Below are 18,772 nucleotides of genomic sequence, written 5' to 3'. Positions count from 1 at the left end.
AAGGGCAAAGCAGTTAGACAGCTGTCCAAGGTGCTGGATGGAGGTGGCCTGTGTGGGCAGCTGTTACTCCTCTGTGTTTCAGCTTGTTAGTTTCTCAGTGCCTTCTGGGTTTTCTGCTTTTCTGCTTCATATATAAACCTGTTATCCGCCCCCCCCCCCCCCAACAACCTACCATGCGCATGTGCGCGTGTGTGTGCACACACACACACACGGCAAAGAGATAAATATGTAGGCAATGTGTAAAAGAGCTGAATGACACTACTACCTGCGGCTTCTCCGCCCTGTCCCAGGAGCAAACGAATCCATTTTTCTTTTAAAGGTTAGGCTTGGTACCTAAAGTTGGACTGTTCGACCAGATTGACATTTAGAGTAGCTAAAAATCTCTGCAGCGTTAGGTAAACCCAGGAACATTGTGAGGATGATAAACCTGTCCTGTTCTCAACTCTTTATTTGTGCAGCCTTTCCACTGTTAATTGATTTTCTTTTGGTCCCTTAGATTTTTCCCACCCCCAAAATGGAAGCAATAATAGCACCACTCTTTGGGGTATAAAAATGAAGTAACTTAATACATGTAAAGAAGTTACAACCATACCAACTGCACAGACAACAAATATTAGTGTTATTATATATTGTGTTTGGGATCCTCAGATTTTATACTTTGCTACAGGGACTCACAGGACTCAGAAATGTAGTTACAGTCACAGTTAGGTTTTGTTATAGCACAAGAATATAGATTAAAATCAGCAAAGGAAAAAGGTGCATTGGGTGGAGTCCAGGAACACTGGATCAGTTGCGAGCTTCCAGTTTTCCTCCCAGTGGAGTCACACTGACAGAGCTCAATTCTCTCAGCGACAATGTGTGACAGCACATGCAAAGTGTCACCAATCAGGGAAACTCACCCATGCCTTGGTGCCTGGGTTTTATTTGGGGGGTGGGGTGGGGGAGGCAGTCACAAAGGCCTGCAGAGCATGTGTGACAGACGTTAGCTACTCGGTCTTCAACTCCTCCACTTCCCCCAACAAGAGGTCAAACTGACATGGTGTGACCCAAAGCCCAGGTATACAAAAAAAGGCATTCACCATAAATCACATTGTTAGCATAAACCATGAGGCATGGCCCAAAGTCTCAGGCCTACAAAGATACTTTATCAGGCAGGATACTCCAAGGGTTCAGAAGAGCCAGTTAAGGGACAGTCCTGAAGACTTTTGGAATGTGGAGGGTTTGGGCAACTCGGGTCTACTGAGTTAACCATTTACTGGACATTTATGAAGATCTTGCTCACTTCAACAACCTAATTCAACCATTTTCTTAATGTTTTGAATAGGTTTTTTTTGTAGTATGTGAACATTTATTGAATGTCTACGGTGTGCATAGCTCTTATAATCTTCTCTCTATAGAGCTGGAAAATAATTCCAGTTTCAATCCATGTTATAACACAGGAAACTGTTATTACTCTAGTAGAAAAGGACACACCAGAAACTAAAGATCACTGCCATTATTGCAATCATGGTCATAATAGAGTGCTCCATAAATTTTGACCACAATCACATGTCAAATGCTTTATGTATGGTATTACTTTTAGTCCTTCTCAACAACTCTGGGAAGTAGGTAATAGCTCTGTTTTACAGGTGAGAGAATAAAGAAAGGCCCAGAGTTCTAAGAACTCCCCCAAGACTCCTCAGTCAGTAAAGGGTCGAGAATACATTTACCATCTGATTCCAAATCTCATGGTCTTAACATCATACATGATAGTTTCCTACAACCTTGAGAAAGAAAGGCTCTCGAAAATATTTTGAAACATTAAAAATCCAACAAAATTTATGAGACATTATACATCTCAAGATCCACAGAATGTTTAGACAAGGGGGCAGAGTTGTGGCAAGAACATGTGTTTTACCAAAGGAAGAGGTTCCCGCAAAGAAGATTCCAAGATGCCTCGCTCCCTAAAAATGTGGTGCAGAAGACACAAAAGCAAGGAAAACAGAGATAGGAAAGGGGGAGAAGTTATATAGTTATTTTGAGTGTCTTGGTTAATAAGAGGAACACAAAGTCTGAATGCCCTCCAAGGTTCCAAAATGTTTGCCACTGTGAATTGCTTGTAACTGTATCTTTTTCCTTCCCCTGTTATTAGATCTCAGTCTGTGGTAGAAGCTGGGACCCTGAAACATGAGGACAAGGGAGAGAATGAGAACACTCAGCCACTCCTGGCTCTGGACTGAACCCCGAGCTGCCTTGTGCTCCCAACGTCGCCAGCCCTCAGTGGTATCAGCCACCAGGAAGCACACGTGCAACTGACCCCACAATGTGAGTGTTCGGCTCGACACGAGGGCCTCCTCTCCTGCCACCCAGTAATGACTGTCACCAGCCATCGATCTGAGCAGCCAAAGTTGAACAAAGACTTGAGATGCTTTTTTTTTTTTTTCCAATGAGGGAATCGGAGGATGAAGCAAGGCAGTTATGTAAACAAGATTCCCCCCATCCCATATCTATGGTATTAAATGAATTGAAAAGAGAAAAACTAAATTTTATGCACACACTTCATTAGGACAAGGATTTTTCTGAGGCTTTGCAGAGACTCTCTCTCCAGTTTTTGCAATTTAAGATTAAGTGCATTTCCAAGTAGATATGTAAGAATTAAACTGTGCAGATACAATTGTCAAATTTAAGGTAGCTCAAAGCCCCAAGACAATAGTCTCTCCAGTAATTTCCATTCCTATATTGAATTATTGTCTTTGACCTCATCACCAGCATCAAATTTCAAACTGTTCAGCCTAAGAGCATGTTCTCGTAGGTCTGGCTATTTGCAGAGTTTATTCTGATATCCTGCAAAAATGATTTTGATGTCACATCTTTGATCAGGCCACCAGCTGATTACCATGAGATAATTTTAAACAAAAACATACACATTGAAATATGACTGTTTCATCTTAGCAATGTGACTTCCCACAGGGAACGTCTGTCTCCAGAGGGTGGGGGGGGGGGTCTCATTGAAAATACATGTCAGTGATTAATGAACCCATTCAACTTGCCTCACTTGGGTCACTACAGCAAAGAAAAGTGCTACAAAAGCATTACACACCGCTCACGTCCACCCACCTCCTCCTGCACCCAGTTAAATGTGTGGAGAAAGGGCCTGGCTGTGGCTGAGAGGGTAGATATCAATCATGGAGGAAGACCCTTAAGGATGGCTAAATATGCAAGAACTGATAATAAGAAAAGACTAGGAATGCGGGATGAAATGCCAAAGATCATTTTATTTCTTTGTTCAGTATCCTTAGAAATGGAATCCCCAGCTATCCATTCAAAGGAAATTAGATAAAAAATAAACAGATATCGTAGGATATGATATCCTTACTTGTGCCATGTTTCCCAAAACCAGGCGTATGTTTTTGGCTCTCTCTTATTCTCCCAGCCATCCGCATGACATGGGCCTTCGTTAGCAAGACCGGTCGGTGCTCAATGTCAAGTAAAAAACACTTTAGTTGATGATCAGCTGTAAAATATGATTTTACACGTTAAGTATTTGGGATGGTTAATTTGTTGGCTAAAAAATTCAAAGGAAAGAGGTGATTCAAGTGGCCATAATCACCCTGAATAGCTATTATTACTAATCTTAAACATTTATGACATCTCTTTCTCAATGGATCTAGTGTTTTAATTTTGTTTTTCTACTGGCAGAAAATAATAACAGAAGTAATTTTTGTATTCTGCCTCTGGAATAAAATTGAAATAGAATTTAAAATATTTCTCAACCAATGGCACCACAGTATAAATAAAACCAATTCATTTTGTGTAGCCATTTCAAATAACAAAATAATAACACTGAAATAATTCTTCCAATGCAATGAATGAAACATTTTTCTCATAGACCATTACACAGAGAAGAAAGATAAAGCATTAAAGCAAATTAGAAAACCCATTTCATGAATGACTTGGGTTTATAAAATAGTTGTGGGATCCAAGTATTTAAAATGCTACTGGAGTCAATTATTGCCAACATTTTGCAACAGTAATGATTCTGGCTTTCCAACCAGCAATATTTAGAATCCTACTGTAGTGACCTGACTTTAAATACCATATTATAACTACTAAGTTAAGAGCTCGTTTTTACTCTATTCCATGATTTCATTAAATGAATGCAAGATGATGGTTCAACAGTGACAACTTATACTTTGAATTTCTTTCTGTGTATGCAATATACATACAGGAACCAAATTCAGTAAGTGACATGAATGTTACCACAATGAACACTAGACTGTATTGTCCTTTGTCGGTCATTTCTTCTGTTCAATAAATACTGAAGGACACAAATGCCTTTTTCTTTTTCAGAGTTTGCTTTTTCTTCTGGACTTTGGTAATTAATTTTAATATTTTCCTCACATGCTTCCTCATCTGTTTTAGTGAGATTTTTCAACATTGGTGAAGCAGAAGGAAACAGGACAAATATTTTACAAACTCTTCAACTGGAAGCTAAAGTCCTTAAAGACAAGCAAAAGGGGTTCATTTCAATTTTAAAGAATGTTTTCTAAATAAGATAAAGAAAACTTCCTTCTTTGTCCTTCAGTGGAAAAGAAAGCACAAGTGGTTTTTCTATCTGCAAATGAAATCTGGTAACCTATGTATCATTTCTCCATCACTTCTGTTCATATTGGCTTCAAATTCAGTGCATGAATATCGTTACATTCTTATAGTTAACATTTCTAGTTAGCTTTGATTTAAAAAACGAAATTTAATGCATTAATGTTCCACTAAATTAATGATGTGGTCATCTTTGGAATGAGTAGGCAACTGTTCTTTCTATGCGGTGGGAGATTTTAAAGCTAAACTATCCACAATAATTGCCATCTCAAAGTGAAGGTTAAATGGCATAAGTGTCTCAAGCCAGGCAGATGTCAGTGTCTTCCAAACAATTTCAAAGAGGAAAGCAATTTTGACATCCTACACACCGGACAAAGATCCTGGCATTCTTGGTCTTCCACTCTGCCATCCTTCATAATTTTACAAAATTGTGATGGGAATCCTTTCAAGGACCTTGTCACTCACAAGGATCTGCAAGAGAAGACACTCTGGATTCCAGCCCTGTTTCCTAGACAGCAAAGAGGCCAGAGGCTGGATGTCCTAGCAGCCCCTTATTTACCTGGTCCTAAGAGAAAATTTTCACTTGGAGAAATTTTACCTTTGTTTTTTCCAGTGCCTAATACTTGGCATTAAAAAATTTACATGTGTCATTGTTATAACTCAATATAAAATGACTCCAAGTCCTTTTTCAGTACAAAGCTCCTCTTAGAAAGAAATACCATTTTGACAGTATCTCCACCATTCACATAGTGAGAAGAGAAATTAAGACACTGGCCCTCAATGAAGACAAAAAAGCAAAGAGACTCAGTGGGTAGGGAGCAGTATGGTTCATGAGACATTGGCATAATTATGTCTTTCTCTTTTGTATTAGGAAAATAGAATCTTTTTTTCATATGTGTGCCTTTTTACTAAAAATAATTAAAAGAGGGACGACTGAGTTCACCAGGAAAGTTACCATTAAACAGAAGCAAAGCATTTACACAGCTTGTTAAAATCAACAAAAAAGTAGTGGTGTGTGATGACAAAATAGTCTAGTTACCTTAGAAAAATATAATTGCATAGAAAAATTACAAACTAAAGCAATCCATTCACAGTTTCTGCATATATTCTCACTTACACTGATGTCGCCTATTCTAAGTGGAAAAAATATTTTTGGCCGGCAAGGTAGAAGCTATCGCGTGTTACCCTGGAATATGGGCATCCGATGGGGGCTGTCACGGATGAAATACCACAGGAATTTTCTAGAAGAATTGCAGTGAGGCAAATATTCCCTTTAGTGTCTTCCAACCCTAGGAGGAGGTTTAGAATTTTTCAGGCTGCAAATCAAGGGAATTAAGGGCCGTGGTGTTCCAACGTCTATGCCCCCATCCCAGGAGACTGAACCAGAAAGGCCGACTCTCTCCAGCGTGTCCTGAGCCTGCACGAAATGCTAAATCGCAGGAAGGCTGCGTCTCTGATAGGGCGTCAGCTCGGGGTGCCACACATCCACGATGAAGATCAGCCGGAAAGACGTGGCATCCTGCCATACCTCGTGCTCAAAGGAGTCGTCAAAGATGAGCACCTTGCCTTCTTCCCACGTCCTGGAACAGAAAAGCACGGAAGCTTGTGATTCAGATGCTTTAGGGTCAATCCACGTCTGTGTTCAGGAAGGCCCTCTTGTGATAACCTTTGCAATAGGACCAGGTAAGCGGAACACAGGATGTGTTCTTTCCTTGGTGATTAAGAAAGAATTTCAGGATTCTTACCATGAACATCAATTTTCAATGCTCAGCCCTGAAGGTGTACAGAGGCAGGGCATTGATGATAAGGGTAAACTTTTAATTGGTACAAACCCAGGCAAGGCTTGTTTAGTCGGGAAAGCACTCAAACACGTGCCCCACCCGCTCATCCCCAAGGTGACCTCCCAGTCAAAGGCTCCCTGGTAAGCTCCCGGGCGTTTCAGAGATTGGTGTGGACCTACAGACAGAGACTGGGCCTCAGGCATCTCGATGTTCCATAGGCATGGTGTCTGCACATCTCCAAATGATTCTCTTTTCAACCCATTCCATTCATTAAAGTTCCATTTTATGCAAGGGCAGATTGTTTATATTCAATATTTCTAATGTTATTTGCTGTGCATGTGGGTTATCCGTAGAATATTTTAAATGAATGCTGCAAAATATCCTTTAGGGTTTTACTTCACAGGATATCTATATAGGAGCTAAGATCTAAATATGGTGTTAGTCTAAATAAAGCAGTCGGGTGAGAAATATGCAGGGGGCAATCATACACTGCTTTTCAAACCCAAAAAAAGTTTATTAATTATGCTAATGTCTTCTTCTTTTTCAAATACATATTAATCACCAATATGGTAAATGCTAAGCTAAGCTTTTGAAATGAAATTTTTACTAGGAAATTTTCTCTAGATACTAAAATTCGTTGCAAGTATTTAAAATCTTACCTTCCTGAATTAGTAAATAATTAAAATTATAGGAGGGAAAATGCTAGCTTGATTTCAAGTTATTGCATTATCATAAGGAAGTTTTCCTTAGGTAAATGCTTTGTCTTTTTATGTTCATTACCTGGTGATTAATCAATATTAAATTAAGTAGTATTACATATTGCAAGGTTTCTCAACCTTGGCACTACTGACATTTTTGCCAGATAATTCTTTGTTGGGGGGAGGGGGTGCTGTCCTGTGCCCTGAGAGACATTTAGCAGCGTCTCTGGTCTCCATGCACTAGATGCTAGTAGCACTCCCCTAGCAAATGTAACAATCAAAAAGGTCTCCAGTCATGGCCAAATGTCCTGAGCTGGAAAGAGGTGAAGTGGGAGACAAATTTGTCCCAGCCATATTCATGAATCTGACACTAAAATTTCCAAATTATTTAAAGTAGCAAACATTTGCAAGTTAAAAGTTCCTTGAAGTTGGAAACCAATCCTCTACTCCTGTTACCCATCCCCCACACACACATCTTGTGTGCTGTCTTACACACCTACCCTAATGTCTTGCACTCAATAAACGAGTTGCTTGACTATTTGATCCAGTTCCTCTGAAGGTTCAAAGAGTGCCACTGGAGTCCCATCCAAGTGTAACAAAGGACAAAAATATACAGATTCAGGACCAAATGACAGAATATGTGTTCATTACCACGCAAAACCAAACTTGAAAAGAAAGGCAAAGTTAAGAAAAGAAAAAAAAAAAAATGACAAGAAAAAAAAGAAGTGAAATGATCCGTAGTTTATACAATTTGGTGGTCATCTCCTCGGTCTTAGTGTTACCAGTGGGACTAAGCAAGGTTGGTGGGTACCACTGACAAGCCTACAATACAGGCAGAAGACAAGGGGGAGAAGGGCATGTCAAAGAAAAAAGACAGTACATCCATGTTCACAGCAGCGTTCCTCACAGTAGCCAAAAGGAGGAAGCAACCCCAGTGTCCACTGACAGATGAATGGATAAACAAATGTGGTCTCTACACACAATGGGATATTCCTCAGCCTTAAAAGAGAAGGAAATTCTGACCGTGCTACCACATGGATGAACTTTAAGGCATTATGCTAAGTGAAACAAGCCACTCACCCAAGGACAAATACTGTATGATTCCACTTCTATGTGGCACCTAGAATAGTCAAATTCATACAGACAAATTCAAAGTTATGTTGGCATCACTCGCTATGAGTAACTTGCCCTTTTTTGAGAAAACTGAAAACTTCCCAGGGGTGTGATATCAAAAATCTCTAAGAGAATCTGTGAAATACACTTTGTGTGGCAATGACAATTGATTCCCAACGTTTTTTAAGTGATAGTCTAGAACCTACTTAAAGTACTGGAAGTAATTAAATCAACTAAATAAAACATTCTAAATTTGCACAAAATGACATTTTCCACTAGATTAAGATAGGTATAAGAAAACCACAGATTTAGGAATGCTTGATGTGAGAAAAATCTCAAGCATTCCATTCATTAACCTGAATTGCTTGTAAATTGGAAAAAGCTTTTAGCTCTGGAACATGCTGGTTCATTCATGGAAAACCAGTGCCTATAAAGGTGGAACTTAAGTTAGCACTGGTTTGTGGCTTTGTAGATATTTTAGGTCAAATATGGACTAGTGTAAACTATTGATCAAACAGTTTTTTAGACAAGAAGTCTGCGAGGTATTCCAAGGGGTTGGATTCCATTAGGGCCACAAAATTCTATTAGGTTTATATTTGCTTTTCCATTTTCTTTCATTTTCCCAGAAAACTGCAAAAATACTCAATTGCTTAATGTTGATTCTTAAATGTAGATTCCTTCTGAATAGGTAAAAAATGATGTCTTTCAATCACTTATGAGAGCTAGAATGACTAAAAGTGCAGTCCTAATTGGGAAGGACAATAAAACTCCATCCAAGTGATGTGAAGACTGATATGACTTGTGTTTGACAAGAGATGTGTCACCTGTCTAGGAAAGGATGAGGGTTTTCCAGAACAAAAAGAGACAGAGTGCAAAGATGTCAAAGGTCTTACATCTCTTCTGAGTGAAAAACAAAGACTCTCACTGCAATGCAAAGAAAATAGTTTTCAGGCCACTCACTTTGAGAGCAAATCTCCATCCCATACATTTAAGTGGTGCTCAAATTATGACAAGGCAAGGGCCCTCTGGAGAAATGATTTTCAGAGCAGCCTTGGAAAGAAGTCTTCCTGGAGGCACTCACCAGCCTCCCTCTGAGGGTTCAGAAAGGCAGGATGGAGGTGGGGAGCTGCACGCCATTCCTGGATGGCTACCTCTGCTTAATTTTAGCATTTCTTAGCATTACAAGAAGAACGTCTCTCCCTGGTTTGCCAAAAGATAGAAGAATATCCGGTCACGAGATAAACCAATATTGTGTAATTCCTCAATTTCTCAAATTATTATAATTAATGATAATGGGATAATGATGGCAGCACAAGCCTAATAACTATAATTTTGTCATAGAATTACCATCAACACTAATAATGCTAAATAATTACTATGCTAGGTGCTTAGGAGTCTTCCACCTAAAAACCTTATAGATCATTTCATAGTGATCTTTGCTAAAAGGTTATGAGGTTGACAAATGACACGGTTCTAATTTTTCAGCAAAGAGATCACATGGAAGCCAGTTCGGATGCCTACAGTGACCCTGTGATGCTGTGGAAGAAGCAGAAAGGTACTAGACTTACTTCATCACAGCCAAAGCTCTAGCTCAAGGTCACGGTACAGGGAACATCCTCAGCGCCTGTAGCTGCTTTGATGAGGTGGCCTGTAAGGCATTTAAATAGGCTGAGTGGAGTACAGAAAAGGGTCAAAGGGCTCAGGAATAAGGCTACTTTAATATAACTCTTATTAATTCTGATCTTTTGAAATCCCTCAGTTTGTGACTGTGCTGGAAATCCTGGCACATACTGGAACTGAAACATGAAACTGCCTTATTGCCACCTCCTTTTCTCTCTCTCCTCCTGATACATACAGACAGAAATACACACACACATACCTTCTTTGCCTATCTGTCTATCATCTATCTATCTATCTATCTATCTATCTATCTATCTATCTATCATCTATCTAACATCTATCTATCATCTATCATCTATCTATCTATCTATATCTATCTATCTATCTATCTATCATCTATCTATATCTATCATCTATCTATATCTATCATCTATGTATCTATCTATCTATCTATCTATCTATCTATCTATCTATCATCTATCTACCTATCTATCTATCATCTAAAATCTATCTATCATCTATCTATCACCTATATATCATCTATCTATCTATCATCTATCTATCTATCTATCTATCTATCTATCTATCTATCTATCTATCTATTTATCTATCATCTATCAGGATAAAGCATTTTTCTGGAAGCTAGGACACCTGTGTGCTTGTTCTGACCGCAGCTAACTAGCCATGTGACTGTGACAAGCATAGCACCTGTGGGCCTCAGTTTCCCCATTTGTGCAATGATGGAGGTGGACAAGACGGCCTCCAAGGATCCTTTCAGCTATGAAATTCTCTTAGTTTTCTGAGCCAAGCTGTTGGCTAGGACTTTAGTCTTCATATTACATTTTACAGGATATATTTCACAAGACTGTCATCTGAGAAATGGGTGTGGTATTTGCTATTTTGCTTGATGTCAAAATAGTAATTTCAATAAAAGATGGCTAACTGCACAAAGAAGATCTTTTCCCAACAGGTTCTATATATATGTACCCCCAGTATCTCTCTCCACCCCTCCTGGGTAGACCCGTTCCAGCCAGGCTGCCACGGGGATTCTCTCCCCTCCAAGTGGGCCTGGGGCTTCAGCCCCGCTGCCTAGCCCCTGTGCTGCCTCTCTGTAGCTTTTGACTTCCTCCTCTTGGTCCTAGGTCACCCGGTAGCAGAAGGCTCTGCAACATAGCTAAGAAAGCCAAAAGGGGAAGACAAAGAAAGGGAAGAGGGAGCGGAAACCTCACGAGGCTGCAGAGCTGGGATGCCTCTGCCCCCTCTCCTATCTCTAGTTCCGGAGTGCGGGCGTGGGAGCAAAAGGGGAAATGGAGTGGGGTGGCTGTCCTCTGCGTCCTGCTGCGCCCCCTGCCCCAGCATCCCTCCCAGCCCCAGGCCTATCAAGTGGCAGCCTCCGTCTGTATCTGTTCCACTCCGTCACCGTCACCAGCGCTGGCCCCGCACATCCTCGGCTTCCCATTTCCCTCCTCCTCCCCAGATCCTTAAAGCCCCCACCCTCATCCCTGTCAGTGTGCACTGTGGGCTACAAGGACCACCTCCGACAGTACAGGAGTGCTTCGTCTCCTTCCCTGGAATATAAGGGGCAGAAGTCCTCATTTCTGCGGCCATCAGAGACGAGCACAAAAAAAGCTCAAAAATACTGAGCGCATTTACCACATCATATGCTGTAAAAATACAGCTCTGAACGCATTTAAATGGACTACTTTAATAGTCAAAACCACACTGAATCACACTTTTATTCTCCCCATTTTATAGATGAGAAAATTGAGGCTTAGTGAGGCCATTCAAGTTGTTTAAAGTTACAGTGCATAAGAGGGAAGCCAGAATTTGAACCCAGGTCATATGTCTTCAGTGCTCTTAATTTGCTTTCATGAAGATACAGGATATTAAAATCTGAAGTGAAGACTCAGGATCTGTTTTCCCATAGAAACATTACTATAAATAGTCACTGGTGGTAGAGCCCTATTAACAAAAAACCATGAGTTAAGAGGCTTTTAGGCACTGGCCCAGAAACCTCCACATCATGAATTATGGCCATAGCAAAATTTGGATCCCAACTTTCCAAATTCTCAACCATCAGTTCAATGAACAGATGTTTGGACACAATCTGTTTTCGATGTGGAAAGTGCCATTCGCTGTTGATACATAGACATTTACCTGTGTGTATGAACAGCCATAGACACATCACGCTAACGAGGACAGGGGTAAAGAAACTTTACTGGTGTTTCTAATTCTCCAAGTTGCTTAAGTAAAAGAAAGAGTGCAAAATGGTACTATTTAACAACAAATCTCTAGGGAAACATCCCATCCAGTTAAAAGTGACATTTTGGTCCTACAGTCCCAGACGGGCAGGCTTGAATGGTGGATAAGGCAACGTGGAAAGATCACATTACAATCTGAATGAAAGATGGGTATACTTTGTGAAACGGAAGATCTACGATTTCAGGGAAACTAGCAAAAATAAATAAATAAATAAATAAACCCATAAAGCAAAAAAGGAAGAAGAGGCAAAAATGTTTGGTTCCAAGTGATTTTGGTAATTCACTGCTTCTATCATGTGATGAGAGCAAATGGAAACTGACTATCTTCTTGGACACTTTATGAAAACAAAAGAAATACTATGAACAATTCATGGTGGATTAAAAAAACTCTCTTTGACTGTTAATATTTTAGCATGCCTACCACACAATCTTCCTAATAGGAGACTTGAAAGATTAATGAAAAAATATATTATAAAATACTTGAGGTATGTGGGAAGAGGTCATTATTTCTACAGCAATATAAAGAGGAATTAAATGACTTACTGCAGTTCATTTATTCAGTCTGCTGCTGACACTGATGCCAACACAAGCTTTTCTGGCTACACATGGGTCCTGGCCAAGGTTTCAGGCTGGCGATTCCCAGGCAATGATGCTGGGTCTCCAAGAGAGCTGCATGGTCCCTTGGCTTGGTTCCCGCATGTTCCAGAAGCTCTCTTGGAGACTCAGAAGAAAGAATTCCTCCCTGCGATCAATCAAAGCTCACACACTTCGGCTGCTCCGTGAAGATAACAATTATTCCCCTTGCCGGTGGTGGCATGTTCATCCATGGACTCAAGTTCATGCAGCTCAGACTCAAGCTCACTAATGAGTTCACCTTACAGACCGCAAAGCATGGCCTGCCTGGCGGACACAAACCAACCCCCAGAGGGGGTGACTCCCCAGCAGCTTTCTCTCCTTGTTACCCTGATATCTGGACATGAAAACCAGCATTCAAAGTGGTCACCCTGTAAGTATAGCATGATCCTAATTTTGTAAACAACAAAAAAACTCAAAAAGCCCCCAAACCCATATAAAAGTGAGTCTGAGGCGAGAAGCACAGACTTTCAAGCCAGACTGTCTGGGACGGAACCTTGGTGCCAACACTGTCATGGGCTGAATGACAGCCCCACCCCTGGAAGCCTGTGTCCCTGGAAGCTATGGATGTAACCTGATTTGGAAAAAGGGTCTTTGCAGTTGTAATTAAGTTAAAGGGCTTATGATGAGATCATTCTGGGTTAGATTGGGCCCTAAATCCAGTAAGCACCTTTATTTATTGATTTATGTATTTTTTGGCCATGCCCCCAGCATGAAGGATCTTAGTTCCCCGACCAGGGATGGAACCCGTACCCCCCACATTGGAAGCGTGGAGTCTTAACCACTGGACCGCCAAGGATGTCCTCAGTAAACGCCTTTAGAAAACAAGACAAGGGCAGAAGATGCAGGGAGAAGGCGACTTGATGACAGAGGCAGAGGTTGGAGTGATGCACCTGCGAGTCAGGACACACCAAGGAGGGCCCACGGCCACCGGAAGCCAGGAGAGAGGCAGGGGATTCTCCCTCAGAGCCTCTGCGAGGAACCAACCCTGACCATACCTGGATTTCAGACTTTCGGCCTCCAAAGTTGTGAGAGAATAAATTTCTGTTGTTTTAAGTCATCCAGGTTGTGGTAACTTGTTACGGCAGCCCTAGGACCCTAATGTAAATATGGACACTTACTAAGCTGAGTGACCTTGGGGAAGCTACTTTGTGTGTTTATACATCAGTCTCCTCAGCCGAAAACCAGAGATTCTAATAATCCCAGTTACACAGGATTGTTGTGAGGGCTGAGGAGTGAGCGCATGCAGTGTCTCATACAGAGTACCATGTGCTTTATCTCTGTGCTCTTCCTCACCACGAACAGACATTATATGGGCACTGAGAAGCATCTGAGAATCTCTGAGTATTGAGATCCAAAATAATATTTACTTTCTTTATCCTGCTTCTCTGTGTTTCACAAATTATGGAACACGCATCAGTTTTGTCATCGGAAAGTATTTATTCATTTCAAATAATCATTTTACTTGTCGTGAGAGAAGGCTGCATACCTGCAAGCTCATCTTCAAGTAGAAAGAGCTGCGCTATGTTTTGCAGTGATGGAATCTTTAAACAACATGCACGCACACTACCAGGAATCGAAAAGCACTGAAGAAATAGCCGTGTGATGATTAATGCCTGAAAACTACAAGGCACAAATTACTACTCTTCCAAAAGTTGAGAAGCTCTGAAAAATTGCTTCCTGTTGCCTAGCACAAGGAAGCCTGATTTCTTGGTATGTGTGCTTCTGTTTCCATGCTAACTGTACTTCCACAATAACAGCGTGAAACTTCCAGATTTCATATTACAGTCTTTCTGCCCTCAGAGTTTATAAACTGACTCTACTATTCACCTCTCTAGCTATTTTCACTAGAAGCACTGTACAGTGCTTTAATTTCATTGACCCATTTCTCTCATGAAAAACACTCTTTTTGTAATGAAATACTAGCCTGACCAACCACCCCTGAGTTAAGGATTATGAAGGATGAGAATGTAACGCAGCATAAAACAAGTACCATAGGAGGGACACGGAGAAGGATCCTGACCTGCAATGAGGAGCGGGAGGAAGGGCACTGATGCTTCAAAGCTCCTCAGGGACCAGACAACGTGAAACAGTCCATCCTCCGCAAAATTGCCTCCCTGGCACAATGAGAGGTGGGGGGTGGGGGGGAGCAAGTGCTTTTTAATAATCATTGTGAATTTGTAAAATATACCACCTGCAAATTATTGTTATCCGCAGCTACTTACTGTCATGGGAAGGAGGCTGGCTTTTAGCCCAGTGGGAACGGAGGAAATGCCAAGTCAACGTTCTTGTTCGAGATCACCTTCCAAGTGGGTCGCAGGACTGGGCTTATAACCCTTCCCTGCTTCAGGTGGGTGCAGGCAGTTACCCTAACTACATTCTCAACTTCAGTTTAAGACCCGAAGTTAGCACTTCAACTAGGTCTGAAGCTCTTCTCCATCCTCACAGCCCCCATGCTTCTTATTTGATCTCCAAGGAGCTGACCTTGTCAACCTCTGCCTTCCCCAGCACCCTCCCACACCCGCTCTGTATTCCCTGGGCTCCTGCCCCTCTCCCTTTCAGCAGAGAGACCCTGCAGACCCAAACCGAGTTCACAAAGGCTTGGCGAGACCCATTCCACCTTGGAAGAAACTTCGCCCTGCCCAGCCATCTCTGATTCCTCCTCCTGGTTCTTCTGACTCTGCCCTCTGCTGCCCTAGCTCCTTCTTGGTTCTCTTTTCTATTTCTGCCTCCAAAATGTAGGTGTGACTCTTAAGCTTCCTCTAGAACCTCCTGCTAAGCCTGCCTCTCAAATCTTTATGCTCAGACGTGACTTCTCTCCTGAGGTCCAGACCTCACTATCCAGCAGATGCCTGGATATTTCCACTCTTGTGTTCCAACAGCAACTTAAATCAATACTGTGAAGATCAGACTCATGATCTATTCCCCTCATGCCTCCCAAGCTCAACATCTGCTAAAGCACCAACACCCCCCTACTGACCCAAATGGAAACTGTCGCATCATCACGGACCCCCCTCTTGCCCCACACACTCGGGATTCACTTGAGTCAATCTTCATCACACCTCCCGCCTCTGCTCTTTACTCTCCCTTTCTTCCCAGGATCCCAATTCCTGTTCTTCTGGGATGGGTTGCTGTGGCAGCCTATTAACTGCTCTTCCCAAATCCCCCATAGGACTCACCCAGGGCTTCCAGAACACCTTCCTAACAGAGGTCCGATCCCACTAGTTTGTGTTCAAAGCCTTCCATGATTCAGCTTCTAATCCACTTTCTCACTTTCCAACGCTATTCTGTGTGTTAAAGTAATTAAATAAGGAGGCCATTAGATGGAGGTGCTCTAATGCCTTGCTAGCCTCACAGCAAAGCAAAACCTACGCCAGAGTCAATTCCCTGGAATCTGAGAAAGTGAAACTTACGAACAACCCATCACAATCAGCCAGCAGCCTTTCCCAAACAAGGCAACCACTCACAGTATAACCAGTCAAATAATTTCCATGTTTGTTTCAGCATCTTCTCCATAAAATCCTGCCCCCAGCTCCTGCCGGTGGAGCGCTCCCAACCACCTCTGGTTTGGCGCTACGTGGTTCGAACCATGCACGCTCAAATAAATTCTTGAACATTGTAACGTGTGTCCATTTACCTTTAAACAGCATCCCACACACTTGGTTACTGAAAGCACTCAATATTCCTCACACGTGGACTGTAATTTTTGGTTTCCGTGCCTTTGCCGATGCTGTTCTTTCAGCCTGGAGTGCCCGTCTCTTCCGGCTTTGAATGCTCAAATCCTTCCTGTCTTTAAATGCCACCAATGTCAAGGTTCCCAAATCTCGGTGGCAAATGAGCTACCTGCCCACCGACCATCTGCAGCATTCTCACCTGAGCCTCTCTTGTGACTCATGACTTTCGAGCTGGGTTTTCTCCCTGACCGGACACCTCTGGTGGGGGAAGACCCCCACGTGAGTCATCTCGGGATGCCCCACAGCACTGCGTCCTGCTGCGCCAGGCCCGGGCAGGCAGGTGTCCACCAATAACGAAATGAACGACCAGTACGCTTCTGATCACCCCTCCGCAGATCTCCACCAAGGGCCGTGAGAAACGGGGAAGACGACAACAACTTGGTTCCTGCCCTTGAGGCACTCACAGATCAGTCCCAGAGATGAGACTAACATACACTAATGAATAAAAAGCAATGGAAGATAAAGAGCAGGATCACTGAGCATATACCCTGTACACACTCTAAGAAGTCAAAAGAGAGCTTCCTTTTTAGGAACGAAATTGGATCTTAGTAATATGTTTATTCTGGATGGGTGAAAAGATGGGCATTCTAGGTGAAGAGAGTAATAGGATCAGGACAGGTAAAGGCATCGGAAAGAAGTTGCCCTAACATCCACCACGTCCCTACCCAGGCCAGTACCTGGGCTAAGTGTGTTGTATGCCTTATTTCGTTTGACCTGGACAACAATCCTATAGAGCAGATAGCATCACTGCTGATTTTGTAAGTAAAGAGGCTGAGGCTGCAGAGGATTAAGTAACTGGCCAAGGTTACACAGGATTAGTTGGCACAGCTGGGATTTGAAAAAGCCACCATGTCCACTGCACCACGCTGTTTCCAGCAAGACATATAAATATATGTAAGACAGCAAGACACATAAATATCACAGGGTGTTTTCCTCAGGAAGGGGACTCTGGATTGACGAATAGTTCAAGTCATAAAGCAATAAACACAATGTGTAAATATGTGTAGGGTTTAGTACAAGGTAGCTGACTCTGAATGCAAGTCAGCCCATCTAAAAAGAGAAGCAAGAAGGCTCATCAATCAGATGAGGAATGATGAATGAGGGCCGCCCTAGAATTGGGGAGACTCTCCAGACCAAGAGAAAGCACAGAGATGGGATGCAGACTAAGAAGCTGGATTAATATCAGCCACCTCAGTCTCTTCAGTTACAATGGAAGAGAAATAATCCAACTGCACATAGCTTTGGTGTAATGGATATCCATCCTCAGAGGTGATGAATAAGAGAGAAAGTGATGGGAGGAAACATACTTGGTCTCGTTGGCGCATCGGATCTTGCAGCCTTCCTTGGGAATCACCAAGCCCAGGTGCATTCGGAGCCTGCAGTTCGTGGGTCCCGTGTGCGGCCACACGTGGGTTCCCGGGTGCATGATGGAGTATTTGATCTGCACAGAAAATGTACCACCCTGTTCATCCATTTATCAAGGTGTGGGAGAACTGCTCAATTAAAGTGACAGTACAAAATCACTGTCAATTTAGATTAGAGCCTTTGCGGAACTCAGAATTTATATTCTCGTCATTTCTTTGTGAAGGAACTAAAAATAAGGACTCCCATTTTCCACAAAGCTATAAACACTGAACATTTGCCACCCCCAATGCTGCCGTTAAGGGCATGAAATTATGTTTTATTAAAAAGCAAGTGACAAAAAAGGCACTGAGTGGGTCAAATGAAATAACCGTTTCCTCGTAAATGCCAGCATTCCCGTTTACTCCCCTAATAACTGACTGTGTTTTTCCCAGCACTGAAAACATTCTCGGTACCTGTCCTCTTCTGCATCCTGTTGTCTCAGGGAATTTATCTAGTAAAGAACAGGTTTTAGGAGCTCCTTTACAGGCATTTTCATTTTTCCTTCCTAGAACAATAAATGATAAAACCACTGTTAGAAACAAATCACAGTAAAGCTGTAACGCATCCCGTTTTGACCACATACAATCTATATCGTCCTCGTCACTGTAAGAATGAGAAGGCTGAGTAAACACAAGAAGACACAGTGTCTTGTTTCAGTAGATAGTGATGGGCACAGCAAGGACCAGAACTCTCCACTCAGCGCCGGACTATTTGACTAAGGATATCTAATGGACAAAGCACATATTGAACTTATTTTTCCCGCTGTGGCAGGGAGAATAATGGCCTCCCCTCAAAGATGTCCACATCCTAAGCCCAGGAACCTGTGACTGTGTTACGTTACATGGCAAGGGGAAATTAAGGTTGCAGATGACACTGGGATTGCTAATCAGCTGACCTTTAAATAAGGATATTATTGTGGATGAACTGGATGTGCCCAGTGTAATCACAGA

The 18,772-nt window shown here is 42.1% G+C and overlaps 2 protein-coding genes across 5 annotated transcripts in view; one reads left to right on the top strand and one right to left on the bottom strand.

The window, feature by feature from the left end:
* CLVS1 (clavesin 1) overlaps nucleotides 1-2,219 on the top strand; it is a 161,021-nt gene extending 158,802 nt beyond the window's left edge. The window contains exon 5 of the mRNA XM_057736994.1: nucleotides 2,132-2,219. Coding sequence (XP_057592977.1) covers nucleotides 2,132-2,219 — 88 coding nt within the window. The remainder of the gene's footprint in view (nucleotides 1-2,131) is intronic.
* A 1,015-nt stretch (nucleotides 2,220-3,234) lies between these two features.
* Nucleotides 3,235-18,772, bottom strand: part of ASPH (aspartate beta-hydroxylase) — a 202,329-nt gene continuing 186,791 nt past the window's right edge. For all 4 annotated transcript variants that reach the window (XM_057736092.1, XM_057736089.1, XM_057736090.1 and 1 more), the window contains 3 exons: nucleotides 18,236-18,327; nucleotides 17,726-17,859; nucleotides 3,235-6,158 (listed from right to left, as the gene is read on the bottom strand). In XM_057736092.1, the coding sequence (XP_057592075.1) occupies nucleotides 6,008-6,158; nucleotides 17,726-17,859; nucleotides 18,236-18,327 (377 nt within the window). In that variant the 3' untranslated portion in view covers nucleotides 3,235-6,007. The remainder of the gene's footprint in view (nucleotides 6,159-17,725; nucleotides 17,860-18,235; nucleotides 18,328-18,772) is intronic.

The sequence above is a fragment of the Hippopotamus amphibius genome, chromosome 5, assembly GCF_030028045.1.
Source record: "Hippopotamus amphibius kiboko isolate mHipAmp2 chromosome 5, mHipAmp2.hap2, whole genome shotgun sequence".
Classification (NCBI taxonomy): domain Eukaryota; kingdom Metazoa; phylum Chordata; class Mammalia; order Artiodactyla; family Hippopotamidae; genus Hippopotamus; species Hippopotamus amphibius.
The sequence above is the reverse complement of the archived record's forward strand: the minus strand, read 5'-3'. Positions and strand labels throughout refer to the sequence as shown.